This window comes from Pan paniscus, chromosome 2 (genome assembly GCF_029289425.2).
Source record: "Pan paniscus chromosome 2, NHGRI_mPanPan1-v2.0_pri, whole genome shotgun sequence".
Classification (NCBI taxonomy): Eukaryota; Metazoa; Chordata; class Mammalia; order Primates; family Hominidae; genus Pan; species Pan paniscus.
Window position 1 is genome coordinate 153,070,789 of NC_085926.1, and position 17,056 is coordinate 153,087,844.

At 36.1% G+C, this 17,056-nt stretch overlaps 1 protein-coding gene across 10 annotated transcripts in view; it reads left to right on the forward strand.

Moving 5' to 3' along the window:
* MME (membrane metalloendopeptidase) overlaps positions 1 to 17,056 on the forward strand; it is a 101,257-nt gene that overhangs the window by 72,827 nt on the left and 11,374 nt on the right. For all 10 annotated transcript variants that reach the window (XM_003806098.5, XM_003806097.5, XM_063602990.1 and 7 more), the window contains 6 exons: positions 4,758 to 4,816; positions 11,272 to 11,391; positions 12,870 to 13,003; positions 13,110 to 13,175; positions 16,492 to 16,587; positions 16,911 to 16,987. In XM_003806098.5, the coding sequence (XP_003806146.2) occupies positions 4,758 to 4,816; positions 11,272 to 11,391; positions 12,870 to 13,003; positions 13,110 to 13,175; positions 16,492 to 16,587; positions 16,911 to 16,987 (552 nt within the window). The remainder of the gene's footprint in view (positions 1 to 4,757; positions 4,817 to 11,271; positions 11,392 to 12,869; positions 13,004 to 13,109; positions 13,176 to 16,491; positions 16,588 to 16,910; positions 16,988 to 17,056) is intronic.

Genomic DNA, 17,056 nt, shown 5'->3' on the forward strand with positions numbered 1-17,056 from the left:
AGTCTTATGTCAAGTTATGTAAGTACTGAGGGTTATACAGTATGGAACAGGTTTCAGTTCTTTCCTGGAAGTTCTCAGAATTACTTTAAATCAGGAGAAAAGTCACCAAAGAAAATTCTGACAGAAATGATCCACCCACCCAAGTGTCTCCAAAATTAGGAATCTCTCCGAAATAAAGCATACCAAGTGTGTATGCACATATATGTGCATGTACACATATATAAGGTTAGCAAAGACTAAAAAGATTGTGCCTTGTTGCCAAACAGAACTACACACAAACAACTGGTAACATCTAGGAAAGCAGTAGTAATTTTCCATTACCTTTTGTTGAAAGAGAAGTGGCTTCTCCCAGTTTAGTGTCAAAATGAGAGTCCTAGCCTCAGACAGATTCAGGTAAGTCACCCAGAGTACTTCAGTTATGTTAACAACCATATGCAACAATAGAAGTTCTTTGGTCCTACTGTGCTTTTGCCTTTGGGTAAAAAGTTACACTTATGGATCATTGGGAAGAGCCTGTGCTGTGGAGTCAGGGGGTGAGGGGAGTAGACCTGAGTCAGAATTCCTGCTTTGCCTCCTAACCTCTGAACCTAGAATTTTTCCTTTATAATCTGGTGATAATGACTTCACTTTTGTCCTGCATGGTTGTGTTCTACGTTGTATAATGCACCTAGAACATAACTTAGGTGCTCATTAAATAGTAACCAGTGTGACATAGTAGTAAGAAATGGTCATCTTCATTTTTAAAGAGGATGGCAAGAAAATGGCATTAATCCCTGTAATGAAATTTTGTGTATGGTGCAGATCAACAGCTTAGGAGTAGGAGATTTGATTGGAAGGTGAGCAGGTTCCTATTCTTCTTAGTTTAAATATAATTTTCCCAGTTATATAACGTAGTTTGTAGGTGTATTAGGAAAGAGTTTAATAACCATATTGTGCCTCAGTTTCTATACCTGCAAATATATGGATGGTTTGAAAGATGAATAAAAGTATACAGAAAACTTCGAAGTCTTGATGAGAGAATATTGATAATTGTAAAGGATTAGAGTGATTATTGTGATTACAAGGTAAGAATTCTTTCCACCCAGGCGACTGGAGGAAGACACAGAAAATCTATCGTATTGCACTGCTGATTTCAAAGGAGTTGCTTTGAGACTACTAAATGCTGAGAAATTGAACACTGGCAGTACCGGCTCACTAACAATTTTGTTGTTTTCAGTTTTTAAGTTACACAAGAGTGGGTGAAAAAAATTTATTCTAGGTGCTTTTGCAATCTAGTGGGCTTATAATACCCAAAAGGCTATAGGATCAGTCTGTTGTCTTCTGCTTTTCTTCCCAGCTATAAAAATTATTTCTGCACACTTTCATCAGCAGTAAGCTTCTTCAGGGCAATAAGAGGTAGAAGAGAAACACCTGGTTCCTCTGTCAGGTATATTTCAGTTCTATTCCCCACCCACATTGTTAGCTCAGCTTTGAGGGCCATACTGCTTCTAGTGGCCCCTCTTTGTTTTACTGCCAAATGCCCCCAAACGAGAATAAGCTTACCTGACAAAATTATATCTCATAAATTAAAAATAAGGTTTCTTCCTTCCTGTTTCCCCACTCTTCACTTTATACCACATACATGCCCACATTTGTATGCATACAGACCACCAGAGGAAGGATGAGAAATGGAAGAACAGTGGTTCATCTCTAAAGTCTGATACTGCTCTGTGGAGGCTGTTAGTGTTTGGCCTCCACACTTTAAAGGTATCTTCAGGTAACCTACACTATCTATTATTTTAGGGGCAAGAATCACTTGCCCCTAAACAATTTCACTTTCTCTTTGTGAATTTTCTCTTCTCTGTGCTGCCAGTCAGCATCAAATTTGGACTGCATTCCAACCAAAAGAACTTACAGTTTTTGTTACATCACTGTTTAGTTGGCCCTGTTAATTTAGTTTTTATATTAACATTGAGAGATATTTTGTGATTGATCACAAATATTAGACATTCAGTCTATAGTTGTTATCATCACCTTATTTAAGATGTAATGATCTAATCACAGTACTTCCAGAGGTTCTGATTATTACCAGGGACAAAATGTCCTGTGCTTTTGGTAATTCCCAGACTGGTTTGAGGGCACATCAAGAAAGATCTCAAAGAAGAAAAGGCAAATACTACACACTAGTGCTGTGTAAACCCAACCACCATAATTCTAATTTTATTTGAATGTTTGGTGGTGATAAATAGCTACCTATTTTCTTTAAGGTATAATTCACAGTGGACATTTTAATATGCAAAACTCTCCCTGCTGGAAATTTGCAAACATAAATCAAAATGCAGTCTTAAAGCCCTCAATGTAATGTAACAGAAGAGCAGAAAAGCACTAAAACAAAAGGTATGACATTTATTTTTACAAAAGCAATAGACACAAGATGGATAATATATAAACTTCATTCGTGTCCTACTTTTGTGATCTATTGTTATCTGAAACGTTAATTTCATATATCCTGTTCCTCTCCTCTGTAATCACAATTTAAAAACAACTTGGATTGGCACCTTTTCTATTTCAATATTAGGATTTTTGACTAGTCCAGAGCCAAAAAATATGCAACTGTTATTTGTAATTACCTGTAAAACCCATGTAGAATTCACTGTCACTAAACCAGAAGTTCGCAATTGAGAAACTGAACCCTAAAACCACTGGGACCTAGATACCTGTTAAATTAACTTTTATAGCAATTAAAACTTTAATAACTATAAGCTGTTTACCTAAAAAATTTGCTGCCACGTTTGCTATGAAAATGTCGAGGACACATCAGAATTACCTTTCAGAAGTCATGCAAGGAATAATGTTTCCCCCTAGGAGTAGTAAGAGCACATTTTCCATTTTGACTTTCTTGCCAGACAGCTTGGAATCGTATCTGAACCTGAATTATAGTAACTGTCTGAATATATATAAACATAGTCATAATATATTTCCTAATCATGATTTTTGTTTATTTTCTTTTATAATACTTCGTAGTCACGTCAACGCAATCTATTTGTTCTACATAGTTTCTGATCTCTCAATTTTAGTCTAATATCCCTGGGTTTACACATACATGTTTTTCTTGTGAGTCAACACAAATTATGTGGGAAGCAAATAGAGTTTAATTAAAATAAATAAAATTATATTGTTGTAATCATCAACCTGCAAGAAATACTAAAATACTGATGACTCGGCTGTAATGAAATTAAGGAGGACTGATATTATCAGTCCCCCCCAATCCTGTTTAAAAATGCTTTCTCGATTTAAAACAACAGCAGTAACAAACTAAGGAAGAAACATGTTGATCAATCATTCTTCCCCATCTCCAAGCTTTTTTTCTTCCTAAAGAAAAATTCACAGAAATGTTAACTAAATTTTTTTAAGTCCCAAATCCTTTATATAAAAAGTCTTAATAAGTTGTTGTAGACAAAACCCATTCTTAGAATTTATCAGTCAGTTGTTATATATTGCCCTGTGCTAGTTATTTTTAAGAGATCAAAATAAAATTCACTTCTGACAGCCCAAAATAGTTACTGACATTGTAACTAAAGCGACATTGTAACTAAAGCCTACTTTGTACAGCTCACCTGGCAGAGCAGGGTCTAGAAACAGTTCTGATGTAACCTAATTGTGCTAATTACTGTACACCCCTTCTGTGAGTAGGATAATTGTCGTACTAACAGTTGCCATGAAAGTAGAACAACTGCAGTGAAGCCATTAGATGATGATCTCTGACTACCTTAAATGTATGCGTGTATGCTGACATTTAAGAGGTTATCTGAAGTCAAGCAGTATCCATTTTTCCAATGAGCAAGTAACGATATATGTAGTAGTCTACTGAGATGAGAACTTTAGTCCTGTTGCGCAAAATTACTGAACACATGATTATTAATATGCAGTCTTCATAACATCTGAGCAGAGAGACATGGGAACTTTGGCTCCTATCCTCATCCCTCAAATTATCATCTGGGAGCCATTTTTTTCCATTTTCTCATTCAGCCTATAGTTATTTATGCATTTTTCTCATCTCCTCAACTAAACTAGAGTCTCCTGAAGTCAGGAACTGTATTTTATAAAATCTCTGGGTTCTATACAGAGCCTTAGACATGGTATAGACAGACAGACAGACCGACAAATCTACTTAAGAATGACCTGGGTTTCATTTTAAAGTCATACAAAAATATATCTTTGCTCAATTAGCTGGAATGTTGTATTTTTTGAAAACACTTTTAAATGGCAATAATCAGAGACATATTACTCTAAGACAACTACTTGAGATATCTTAGTTCCCAAAAAGGTTCTTTGTAAACCAGGAATTAACTATTTTTAATATACTTGGATCTGAAGTTTTAATGACCCACACTTCAGTATTCTGTCGACTGCTCCAGAATCGTTGTCATAGTTACCTAGTATCAGGAACATAAAGCTAAATAAATTTCAATACAATCTTAACCCATTGCAATTTCTGAAGTGATACATTTTAATAGGTTTTGCAACATCAGAGGCCTCCATAAAAATCCATGCAAATAAAATAAAAGATTACAGACTTGAATATATGCTGATGTTTTTCAAGAAATAGAAATGCTTTCAAATGAGCTCTCACCTAGTGAACTAATTTTAATTTGTTGATCATGTTTCAAACAGAAAGTTAAGATTCATCTAGGAATGGTAATAATGCTTTAATTGTGTGAGTGGGTTGAATCAGATAATGCAGTATCATTTGTAAAGAGTTCTTATGTTTTCTACAGGTGGATAAGTGGAGCAGCTGTAGTCAATGCATTTTACTCTTCAGGAAGAAATCAGATAGGTAAGGTGTATTCTTAAATAATTATTTAATATTTCTCTATTGTTCCCAACCTGTAGTGCATTGTATGACCAATTACAATACCTCTAAACAAGCACAGCTGAGGCTGAGTTATTGCTCTATTGAATGCATTTCTTGAAAGTAAATGCATCTGTGTACCTTCTTTCACTATAGTGGGAAAATTCAGATTGGTACAAATCACGTTAAGTAGTTTTGTTTCTTTTACAATATTCTTATTTATATCTAAAATGGTTTATCTTATTTCTAAATATTTTTATTTTATTTCTAAGTACCTTTTTTAAAGTCCCTTGAATATATCTATATAAAGTCATATTGACTTTAAGACTCATTAAGCATTAGCTTCTTAAAGTGGTTTAAGGTTTCAAGAGCCAACTTTTCACAGATCCAGTCCTCCTGGCAATTCTGTATGCTGGCTCTGTGAGAGATGATCCTATTCTGTGTCATCTTCATTCAGGAAGGCTCCAAGGGGTTTAGAAAGTTGGAATCTCAATTATATTCGATTGAATCGTATGAAATTGTATTTACCTAGCCACAATTGATCAAAAAAGAAAAAAATTCATAAGTTCACTTATAGTATTATTACAGACATATATATACATTAACACATGAATAAGTTATCATATATGATGAATAACTGAGTGACATAATATGACAAAAATATTTTCTTCTTCTTGGGAAGGCCTGGACATCTTTGAACATACATTGGCTCACATATATCACTTATCACATACATTGGCTCATTTTTTTTCAGGGGGTTTTTAGCATTAGAAAGGTACTCAACTGATTCAGTACTGCCAGAAATATTCTAAACAAATAGTAGAGCAAGCTTCTGCAGGTGCACTCAGTTCTCCAGGTACACTCAGTCCTGCCCTTCATTTCTAAACGTGGTCTAGAATTAAGAGAGAAGATAATCTCAGCATTATTCTAAACCATTCTTCTTATAGCTCAGAGTCTGTTGTAAGCCTCATTTTTATTGAATTCTATTACCAATTAGATTAGAAATTATAAAAAATCTTACAAGATATTTATCATTGGCTAAAAAAAAACTAACCTTAAAATAAATTGTGTATTTTTATGTTAAAGTTTGATTATACCTTTCCCCGTTGCTTTCAAGTCTAAAAAGAGTTAGGTTAAGAAGTTATCTACAGTTTCTTCTAGTATTTTTATGATTTCTATTTTTGGAGTAAAACCTGAATCCATCTGGAATTTACGTTGGTACATGACCTGAAACTGAATTATATAAAGTAACCAGAAAAGACTGTTTTGTATAACATATAAATAATAAGTAAGATATGTTTACTTGGCTTAAAATTACTTAGCTCAAAGTCTAAGCTAATGCTTTCTGGCTAGGGAAATGATTACCCAAACCCATACCAGAACGTGCTTAATAATCAACTCCTCAGAACCTTTGCAGTCAGTCCTTTATAATATATTATTTGAAACCATTCAGATCTTGTTTTAAAATGCCTTTATCTCTAGAGAGTTTTCACTTTGAAGCCCTCTTTTTAATATTCAGTAGTTCTGTCAGTGTCTAGTTCATTTGGTACTGAGACAAACGTAATAATTAACTTTCAATGGAATCCCAAGTCAAAGCAAGGCAACTTAGACTCCTTAGTGCTGCATTAGAGCAGAATAAGGGATGCAGCTTCATTTCAGTCCAGCCCAGGGAGGACCCTGGATCCTATCGGAGCTCATGCTGGTGCATCCTCAGTAGGACCACTCTGGCATGTTCAGTCCTTCAGCCCTTCTCTAGAGTAGGCTCAGGCATTTATGCCAAGACAGGACCTTGTTTGATTCTGAATTACCCCAAGCCCCTGGAGGTGGCTCCAAATTGGCCCACTTCAGGGATTCCCCGATCAGAGAAGAGCTGAAAATATTTTCATTTTGAGTATAATGTCTTGAAACCAAAGAAGCACACAGAAAAAGGAAAAAGAAGGTAAAAGTGGCCCAATAGTGGTCTATTTCACAAAATAAACAATAATCCTCTGGTAAATCAAGAATTAGCTATAATAACAATTCTGAATATATAAAAAAGACCTTTTCCAAGATCCTTAAAATAAGGATCCAATGGAAATATAAAATAAGAACACTTGTTAACCTCTTTTCATATGCTTGTCTGGTTCTTGAACAGCAGAAGAAGGGAAATCCTTGAAATGTACACTTTTTTTCTTTCACAATTTAAATCTTCAAAGTGGGGATTGTCTTAACTAAAAGTAGTTGAAGAGTCAAATCTCCATCTTTTTTCTTGATAGGAATGTTTATGTGGGCTGGGTGTGGTGGCTCATGTCTGTAATCTCAGCACTTTGGGAGGCTAAGGTGGGTGGATCACCTGAGGTCAAGAGTTCGAGACCAGCCTGGCCAACATGGTGAAACCCCATCTCTACTAAAAATACAAAAATTAGCCCAGTGTAGTGGTGGGTGCCTGTAATCCCAGCTACTCGGAAGGCTGAGGCACGAGAATCGCTTGAACCCAGGAGGCAGAGGTTGCAATGAGCTGAGATCATGCCACTGTACTCCAGCCTGGGTGACAAAACAAAACTCTGTCTCAAAAAAAAAAAAAAGAAAGAAAGAAAAAGAAATGTGTATGTGTATATAAATACACACATACCTACCTATATACATGTCTTCTGCAACACTGTCTTAATGGATTTGGGATAATGTATATTATAAAATTACGGTTGGTATAGAGTAATATGTGCCACGTAAGTGAGCCCCTCCCTCCATACGCACACATAGACATACAAATACTCCAAATTAGACTGCATACACTTTCTCACGGGATTGGTCATTTTATGTTGTTATGTTAAAAAAAGAACTTGTTTTGTTATATAGAGACTTACTCATATCAATAATTTCTACTTCTTAATTCAGTTTTCACCATTTTGTTAGAACTCACACATGTAGGCTACATTCCAATTTGTATGCATTCCTACTCTTCATATCAACAAAAAAGTCAATTTCCAAGAAAGAAGTCAAATTAAAAGTGCTTAATCCACTGTTCCTCTTCCTTGCATGTTTACTTCGTGGAGCTCTAGAAGGCCCCTGTGCCATGACATTAGGAAAGCTGCGCTTCAATGTTTTGTCATATGGTTCTCTGTAAGTTCTAGGTGCTGTTCAGTCATCTTATTAAACCTTAAAATCACAGTCAAGGAAATAATTTAGTGTATTCCCCTTTTTCATTAAAATTGCAGAAAGGATCTTTTAAATCAATTTTTTTAATTTCTCAAATGCATAAGTTCTTTAGTGTGCTCAGTCTGTGTCGACTATAAATACCTTGAGATAGTTAAATTTTCTAAATTGCCTTATTTATTCTTAGGAGTTTTATTTTCAGACTTGAAAATTAAGACTGTTTCCAAACATATTGTTACTCCATTTAATATAAAAAGAATGTTTAGACTATGCATGGTGGCTCATGCCTGTAATCCCAGTAGTTTGGAAAGCTGAGGTAGGCTGATTACTTGAGCTCAGGAGTTGATACCAGCCTGGGCAACACTGTAAAACCCCATCTCTACCAAAAACTACAAAAAATTAACTGGGCATGGTGATGCATGCCTGTGGTCTCAGCTACTTGAGAGGCTGAGGTGGGAGGATTTCCTGAGCCTGAAAGGTGGAGGTTGCAGTAAGCTGAGGTCACACCACTGCACTTCAGCCTGGGTGACAGAGTAAGACCCTGTCTCAAAAAAAAAAAAAGAATGTTTAATTATTTTCCACCAAAAAAATTACTTAATTGCAGCCTTAGGCTACATATGAAATATTCTAAAATTGAATTGCTAGCAGCCTTCAGAAAATAAACCACAGAAGTTGTGCTGGGGAGGCAAAAACAGGGGGAAGAGGAGACATGGTCTTTTGCTTCATGGCCCAATGACTTATTTAATTAACTAACTTGTTGACAATCATGAACATAAAAAATGCACAACTAAGCAGTTGGTTATAAACAACAGTTGTGATGCCTACTAGGTAACAGCAATAAGGCTAGTGGGGAAAATCCTCCTTACAGAGATTTAGCTGACAAAGTAAAAGGGGAGGTCATAATTAGCAAAGTTGAACTTGAAGACTAATATTTAATAAGAACCATAAAAGTCTTATCACTTGCCTGAAGAATGGCATATCAGGGTATGATTAAAGCAGCAGGATCTTTATAGTTAATATTTAGTCTTGATAGCACATTTCATAACAGCATTTTATATAATGGGTGGATTTTAATCAAAGTACATAGTGTGGGAGATAGTATTCACTTTAACTTAATAAAGTACTGCACATAATTTTTATACTTTAAGCTAAAAATAAGTTCATGGCTCCATTTAGCTCAGGCTGCTACACGTGAGGTATAACTTTCATAAAAATTCTCTAAAGACAAAAGTACTTTTTTGTTGTCGTGTCATTTGAATGTTATGGCAACTTTCCAAATTTTTGTAGAGGTCTGGGGAGCAATTAAATTGCTCAGATGCTTTTTGAAGTCTTCTCTGTAAATATCTAATATTTATCCCTGAAGCCCATGCAAGGTTATACTGTGTTCAGCCCTCCTGAAAGACAAAGAAATAACATGTGCTACTCTGTGTTAACTAGATCTTAAATTTCTTAAGGTCAGGGCCCTTGTTTTATTTTCTTAATGTCCTACATAGCAATGACCCAGGGCTTTGCACTTAATAGGTATTGATACTGAAGGGTTTTTTTTAATTACAGAAAGTAATGTTTCAGTTATTCAGTGGATGCTAGAGTTTTAAGCCATTAAAGATAGAATTACTAAACTATGAACATTTAATTAATTTAATTTTAATTTCTTTCTAAGGTCAAAGATTAGTTACCTCCAAATAACATGACCCAAAATTTCATTAAACAGGGGAAATATATTCCAAGGGAAGATACTCTCCATCTTGTATTAGTATTTAAGACACATTATTAGTATATTTCAGAAATAGTGAAATATATTTCATGAGAGTATATATTATAAGAGGATACTGGAATGGGGCAGGGAAGGGGAGGGTATGATGGAGGTGGAGAGGTGGGAGAGGACCCTGGAGCCATAGGCCAGAAAGATGTGTTTAGCTAGAGAGCAATGGTAAGCCTTCCAAAGATTTTTAGCAGGAGAATGATGATGCCCAGAGTTGTCTTTAATCTGGCTACAGGATAGATTCAGAGAGTAGATTAGATTTAGAATAGATTGTAGTTGGGTGAAACAGAAAGTGGGAGACTGATTAGGAAATTAAGTCATTCCTGAGACAAGGAATGAGAGTATGTGTAAACAGTAATACTGACAGGAGAAGATAAAGATGCTCCTGAAAGCTACCTCACCCAGCCTCTGCCTAAGCAGACTTGTAAAAGACTGTAAAAGAAAGGAGGCATCTAAGATAAGTAGAAACATTTACTTTTGCTGATAGAGACCCTTCAAGGGCCGTTAGCAGAAATAATACAAAGACTGAGGGCCTAGAGGGGAAAATGAATTTGATGTTTGATGCATTAAATATTACACATTTGTGAGACATCTGAATGGAGAAAGTTAGCAAGTTAATGCAGATGTCAGAGTAGACATACTGAAAACTACAATTCATTTATTTATTCACTAAACTCTGTAGGACACATTAGTAAGTTAGGGTGATCATTCATTTATTTATCATTGATTATTCATTGATTCAGCACATTTCCTGAGCCCTGATTATGTTCCAGGTACTATTCTAGTTTTAGGCATTGTTCAATTTTAGGCATTTAGATAATGAACTAGAAAAATGTATGAAATTAAAAAATAAACAAATATATGTACAGACACAGAAATCTCTGCTCTCAAAGGGCTAATATTTGAGGAGCTGGGGTAGGATTAGCGCAGACAAGAAAAGGAAGGACTGTGATCATAAAGAAATAAATAGAATATGAGGTAGTCATAAGTGCCTTGATGAAAATAAGGTAAGGTTATGTGATTGAGGTATACCTTCAATTGAGTGGCAATACTTATTTAAGATATTATTGTAGATGGATACAATTTCTGCAATAACATTAAAAATAATATTGGTGTTACTGAGTAACTATTTCTTCCAAATATTTATAAGGCAGAAAGGACCTTCTGAATGAAGGTTATAACTTCCCTTTGCTTCAAACTCCTTACAGCACAAAACAATCTTGGATTGTAAAGTGAATCGTGATGATAAATCATAGATTATAGCACCACTCCAGGGTGAACTCTGTTGTCATCCATAATAAAATGCCTGCATTGGTTTCTATTACAGAAGGTTTTTGTATATCACTAAGTGAAACTGACATAGTGAACAGCAGCTTAGCAAGCACAAAGCCAACCCCAAGCCTGCCATTACTGAATAATGCCATGGTGGCATGTGCCTGTAGTCCCAGCTACTCAGGAGACTGAGGAGGGAGGACTGTCTCTAAGAAAATAAAAATTTTAAAAACTTATGCCACAAATAATCTCTAACTATCTTCTCTCCTTGTAGTCTTCCCAGCCGGCATTCTGCAGCCCCCCTTCTTTAGTGCCCAGCAGTCCAACTCATTGAACTATGGGGGCATCGGCATGGTCATAGGACACGAAATCACCCATGGCTTCGATGACAATGGTAAAGTGCAGTTGACATTTTCCTTTGGCTGAGGTATATGCTCATAAATTTGATTGAGAGTTATTATAATTTATTACTACAAAGCTACATTTATTCAAACATGTATCATTTCTCTAATTTTCACCACACTTTCAATTTTCCCTTTAAATTGTTGCTTAAAGAGATCAAAAAATTATCATAGTGAGTTAAGCAATGTGTGCTTTACACTCTGGCAGAATGAAGTAAATATTCCCATTGGGAAAATACTATGGTGTTTGTCAGCGGCAGTGATAATACTTGGTCTTAGTTTCCTGATTGTATATGACGTATCTTGTCATACTCTTAAAGGACAGGCTGCATGTCTATGTCTTCAAATCAGATGTAAAATCAGAAAATATTGCCTCTCCAAGTGCTCATAAGACTCTTAAGCTGCTTAAGAGATCTTTTTTTTTTTTTTTGTCTTGTACCTACTACCTAGTTCAAGTCTTTGCAAACAGTTAGGCACTTAAATGCCACCCTAAATGGCAAAATCAATTTAGAGTTTCAATCAAAGCTGAATTCCTGAGAGGAATAAAGACATGAAATATGTAAAGAGGTGATAGTTCAATCTGTGACAAATTTCATTCACAAGTGGAAAGAAAGTAGAGAACAATAGAGAGAAAATACTTAATCCCCATTTTAGAGAGCCAGAGAAAGAAAAAGAGACAGAAATGTTAGAATTCTTAAAAAGACTTACTAAGTGTCTATTAACTCAAACTATGCAACAGTCTTTACAGGTAGGTTCTAATACTGTTTCTGTTTTCCAAGTGGAAAAAAATAAAAACACATGAAAGATTTGCCCAAAGGTAACAAAGATAGGAACTGGTAGAACCAGAAGGTGAGTTCAAGTAGGTTGGCTACATAGCCCTTTTCTTAATCACTACGTCATAGACAAATATGAAAAAGATGGTAATATTGTGTCAAAACACATGATACATATAAATGCAATTGGAGCTCAAAAGGGAGAAAGATCGATGTAGTTTGTGGTTGGCAGGGAAGCTATAGGAGAAAAAGACTTTTTTTGTGTGCTTGAAGTAGAGGGAAGCTATGCGTCCACAGTGTCCTATGAAGGGTCCAGGAATATAAAAATGCCAGAATAAAAATGTTGGCCATTTTAAAAATCTCAGAATATCAAACTAAACAGACTTGGGCCAGGTAAAAACCATTCAACAGAACAAGGCATAACTTCAAGAATATTTTGTCTGGCGGCCTCTTCTGAGATATCAAGAGCCAAATGGGTGAAATGTCTGGGTCAATGCTGAGAAGCATTAGTAAAGAAAGCTCTGGCAGTCCAGGCTTTGCCAACTCTGTGATGAGGAGGGATGACAGTTTCTCTCATCGCCTGCCTAATTTAATGTTCTGTCACACAGCAGTATTTCAGTCCTTGCACTTTGAATTAAAGATATCTTATAATTCTTGTTGCAATGAGTTCCCATTTTACTTAAATAAATATATTATAGGCAGAAACTTTAACAAAGATGGAGACCTCGTTGACTGGTGGACTCAACAGTCTGCAAGTAACTTTAAGGAGCAATCCCAGTGCATGGTGTATCAGTATGGAAACTTTTCCTGGGACCTGGCAGGTGGACAGCACGTATGTCATTAGCATTCTCTTGAAAAGTTTTAGACATGTTCAATCTTAAGTGTATTATTGGTGGGATTTTTTTTTAACAATCCTAATAAAGTGTCTTTTTTAACAGCTTAATGGAATTAATACACTGGGAGAAAACATTGCTGATAATGGAGGTCTTGGTCAAGCATACAGAGTAAGTAAAAAAGATTTTCTTTCCATTTTAGTGATTTAGAATGTTTCTCATATTTAATAATTCATTTAAAACCTTTTGCAAAAAAAGAAACTCATATAAGCAGTAAATGATGAATAGAAAATGGAAAAAAATATGAGAAGAAAGAGTGGTGAATATGCTAACCATAAGGGTCAATACATTGATGTGACGGAGCTGAACACTTAAGTTTGCAAAGAGCCAAGAAAAAGAGAAAACATGGAACATTATATCAACTGAAATGAGGAGAGAGCAGGTTCACAAAGGAGGCAACATTTTTCCAAGAAATAATCTCTGGAATAATTTTTTAGAAGAAATGTCCCATAAGAAGGATTATTTCAGGGTCTTTGACCAATATAAGAAACAGGACCTTCAGTTTTGTAGCAGGTGAAGTAGCATTTGGGAACAAAAATCAATGTAAATCACAGGCATATTAAACCATAGTTCATATATCATACAGTAAGGGACTGCCGTGATATGGTTCCAGCACATGGCCTTGTAGTCAACCACACTGTTATACACAGAGGACTATTAACAGTGGAGCATCCGTTAGAATCCCATTTAGCCTTCCATTCATTCTTGCATTCAATACATATTCATTGAGGCTTAATAGGTTTGGCAGTATTCAAAGAGCTGGAGATAAAGCAACAAATGCTTTATGAAAGGTCATTATTTGAGGATCTGAGCAAGGGTTAAAAAATAGTCTGGTGGATGCCATGTGCATAAGAAAAAGCAGGGAATTTCATAAAAGGGTGGAGGAATGATGGTCTAGGAAGCAACAAAAAGGAATGAAGATGATTTTGAGTGTTTTTCTCAACTATGAAGTAGCCCATATGTAGGAGAAAGAGCAGCATCTACTTGAGATGTCACAAGGAACAACTTGTTCCTAGGCTAGAACTAGGCTTCTCTAAGACAAGGATGGATGGAATGATCAGTGGAGTGAATGAGGATGTAGAATCATTTGTTCATTACAGAAATGTTTGGATTAGAGTGGAGGAGGTGAACATCAATGGTTGGGTCAGGGAAGAGGAAGCACCAGAGAAGTGGAGGAAGAGGTGACTGATGGGGCCTGCAATTTGTCAGTGACCAAAGATGATCAGAGTGTGAAGCTTGGGAGATTAAGTCAGCTACAAGGTTTCCAAAAGAATGAGTCCAACCAGTTCCAGGGGCATGGTAGATTGCTGCTACTTTGAATGTTTAGTAATTTTTTTACTCGATGCCAGACATTGTGCATTTTACCTCTTTTTTTTTGAGATGGAGTCTCATTCTGTCGCCCAGGCTGGAATGCAGTGGCACGAACTTGGCTCACTGCAGCCTCTACCTCCTGGGTTCAAGCAATTCTCCTGCCTCAGCCTCCCAAGAATTGGGATTACAGGCATGTGCCACCACTCCTGGCTAATTTTTGTATTTGTAGTAGAGATGGGATTTCGCCGTGTTGGCCAGGCTGGTCTCAAACTCCTGACATCAAGCGATCCACCTGCCTTGGCCTCCTAAAGTGCTGGGAATACAGGTGTGAGCCACTGTGCCTGGCCACACTTTACCTCTTTGGGTCTGGATGTTCTTTTGTTCCTATAAATATTCTTGAGCTTTATTCTAGGATACAGTTAAATTCCTTGAAAATGGTTTGATCCTTTTGGGTCTTCCTTTTGTAACTTTTATTGGTTGGGATGGGGACAGTGTTCAGTCTAGGGACATTATTATCAACTGCTGAGATAAGAATCTACTCTGTGAATCTTGGGGATTTCCATTCTTGTCCTGTGTAAGTACCATAAATTGTTATCTCTAATCCTTTTGAGATATTGTTTTCCTAGCATTGGGTATTTTGCTCACACACATCTTCAGATCAAGACTAAGCTGAATGCTTGAGGATGACCATCTGTAATCTCTGAGGTTCTCTTTTTGTGTAGCTTTCTCCTCTTTGGTAACCTGTTCTTGGTGTCCCTGAACTCTCAGCTCCTTATCCACAACTCAAGGAGTCCCCCCAGCTCTGACTGGTTTGCTCCTATGATATGGCCTGAAAACTCTCAGGACAATAAACTCAGCAGTCATGGGACTCACTGAGAGTAAAGTTTAACATCTCTCAGGGGTCATTCTCCTTTTGCCTGATGTTCAGTGTTGTGCAAACCATTGTTTTAAATATTTTGTTCATCATTTAGTTGTTTCGGCAAGAAGTTAAATCCAGTCCCTATCATTCCATCTTGGCTGAAAGTGGAAGGCATTGGCACTCAATATTCCCATGGTGATTCTAATACACAGCCAGATTGAGAATCACTGCTATAAAATCCAGCCAAAGTTGGGATTGATAGTACTCCCATGGAGATCCTCACCTAGAGCAAGTACAGAATTGTTAATGATGAAGCAAATTACAATTGTGCAAATATTTTATTACACTTTGAAAATATGTAAATTCTTAACGTGTAATGCCTTGCCCCCCTGCTAGATTGCGAGCTCTCTAAGAGGGAGCAGGTGCAAGCCTTTCCCATATCCCCAGCATCTTTACATAGTAGAGGTTCAGTAAGTCTATGTTGACGGTAAGTGGAAGAAATGAAATATATTTTCTGCTCATCTAGTTGGTCACCTTCCTTTGTATTAAATTGGAAATGACACATCTCAGAACGTTTATTATGAATTCCTTTTAAAAGTTTATTTAGTAGAGGGAAACTCATTTTTTTCAGTAGCATAAATCTTTAAGAATTAAGAGGATTTTCTGACATTCAAATTACCTAAATATTTTCCTTCAAATGTACCTGAGGCTCAGTCCATTTTGTCCTGTCTTCAAAAGACCAGAATAGTTGCATTTTATTATCCTCAGACTCATTGGAGACTAGGCCTCTAAGGGATCTCAAGAGAATCCTTTGACTTGGCAAGAATCACTCGATCTTAGTCTGGTGAGTCTATTTTGCTAAGATAGTAGTAACTAAGTTAAATGTAGCAATTGCAGACTTCCTTGGCAATTCATTTGTCCTGACTGGTCTTATTCATCAATTTATAAAACAACATTTAGATAAGTTTTTCATCACTTATTTAGGTCATCCATTCATTCAATTGACATTTATTGATCACCTGACATGTGCCAGGCTCTTGTCATCTACTATTCAGTAGCTTCTTTTCAAAGCATTTGTAAATAAATTTGATTTGTCTTTCTAATCCATAAAATAGTTGTAGGTTACCATAACTAAATGTATTATTAGGGTGATTTTAACATAAAATGTTAATTACTTGGTGGCATGATCTTTTACATAGGTTTATATATAACCTTAGGAATTATTATTATTGTTTTTCTATTTTATCAACTGCCTAGGCCTATCAGAATTATATTAAAAAGAATGGCGAAGAAAAATTACTTCCTGGACTTGACCTAAATCACAAACAACTATTTTTCTTGAACTTTGCACAGGTATTGTGTCTTTCTTGATTGATAGATATGAAAACCATTTTGAGTTATAATTTCACAGTAAGTTAGATGTCACATGCTGAGTTCCCTTGTTTTACAGAGCATTTGACTTGATTCACTTTCATTGTTTATAATAGACTGTTGGATCATATTAATGATAAATAACTATGTTCCTGGTTGCCTTTCATTGAACATTATTTGAAGAGCGAATGGTTGAGGAATGCAGAATTCCAATTTAATTTTTCTCCTTCCCCTCAACTTGCTCAAACAAATAATCCTTGATTGAACCTGAGTACATGCTTTGCTTTTCCTATTCCTATCTCTAGGTGTGGTGTGGAACCTATAGGCCAGAGTATGCGGTTAACTCCATTAAAACAGATGTGCACAGTCCAGGCAATTTCAGGTGCGTGGGTATGAACAGCAATCAAGGTGCTCTTATATTGGGTCCATTGCTTCCACATTTGGAATTTAG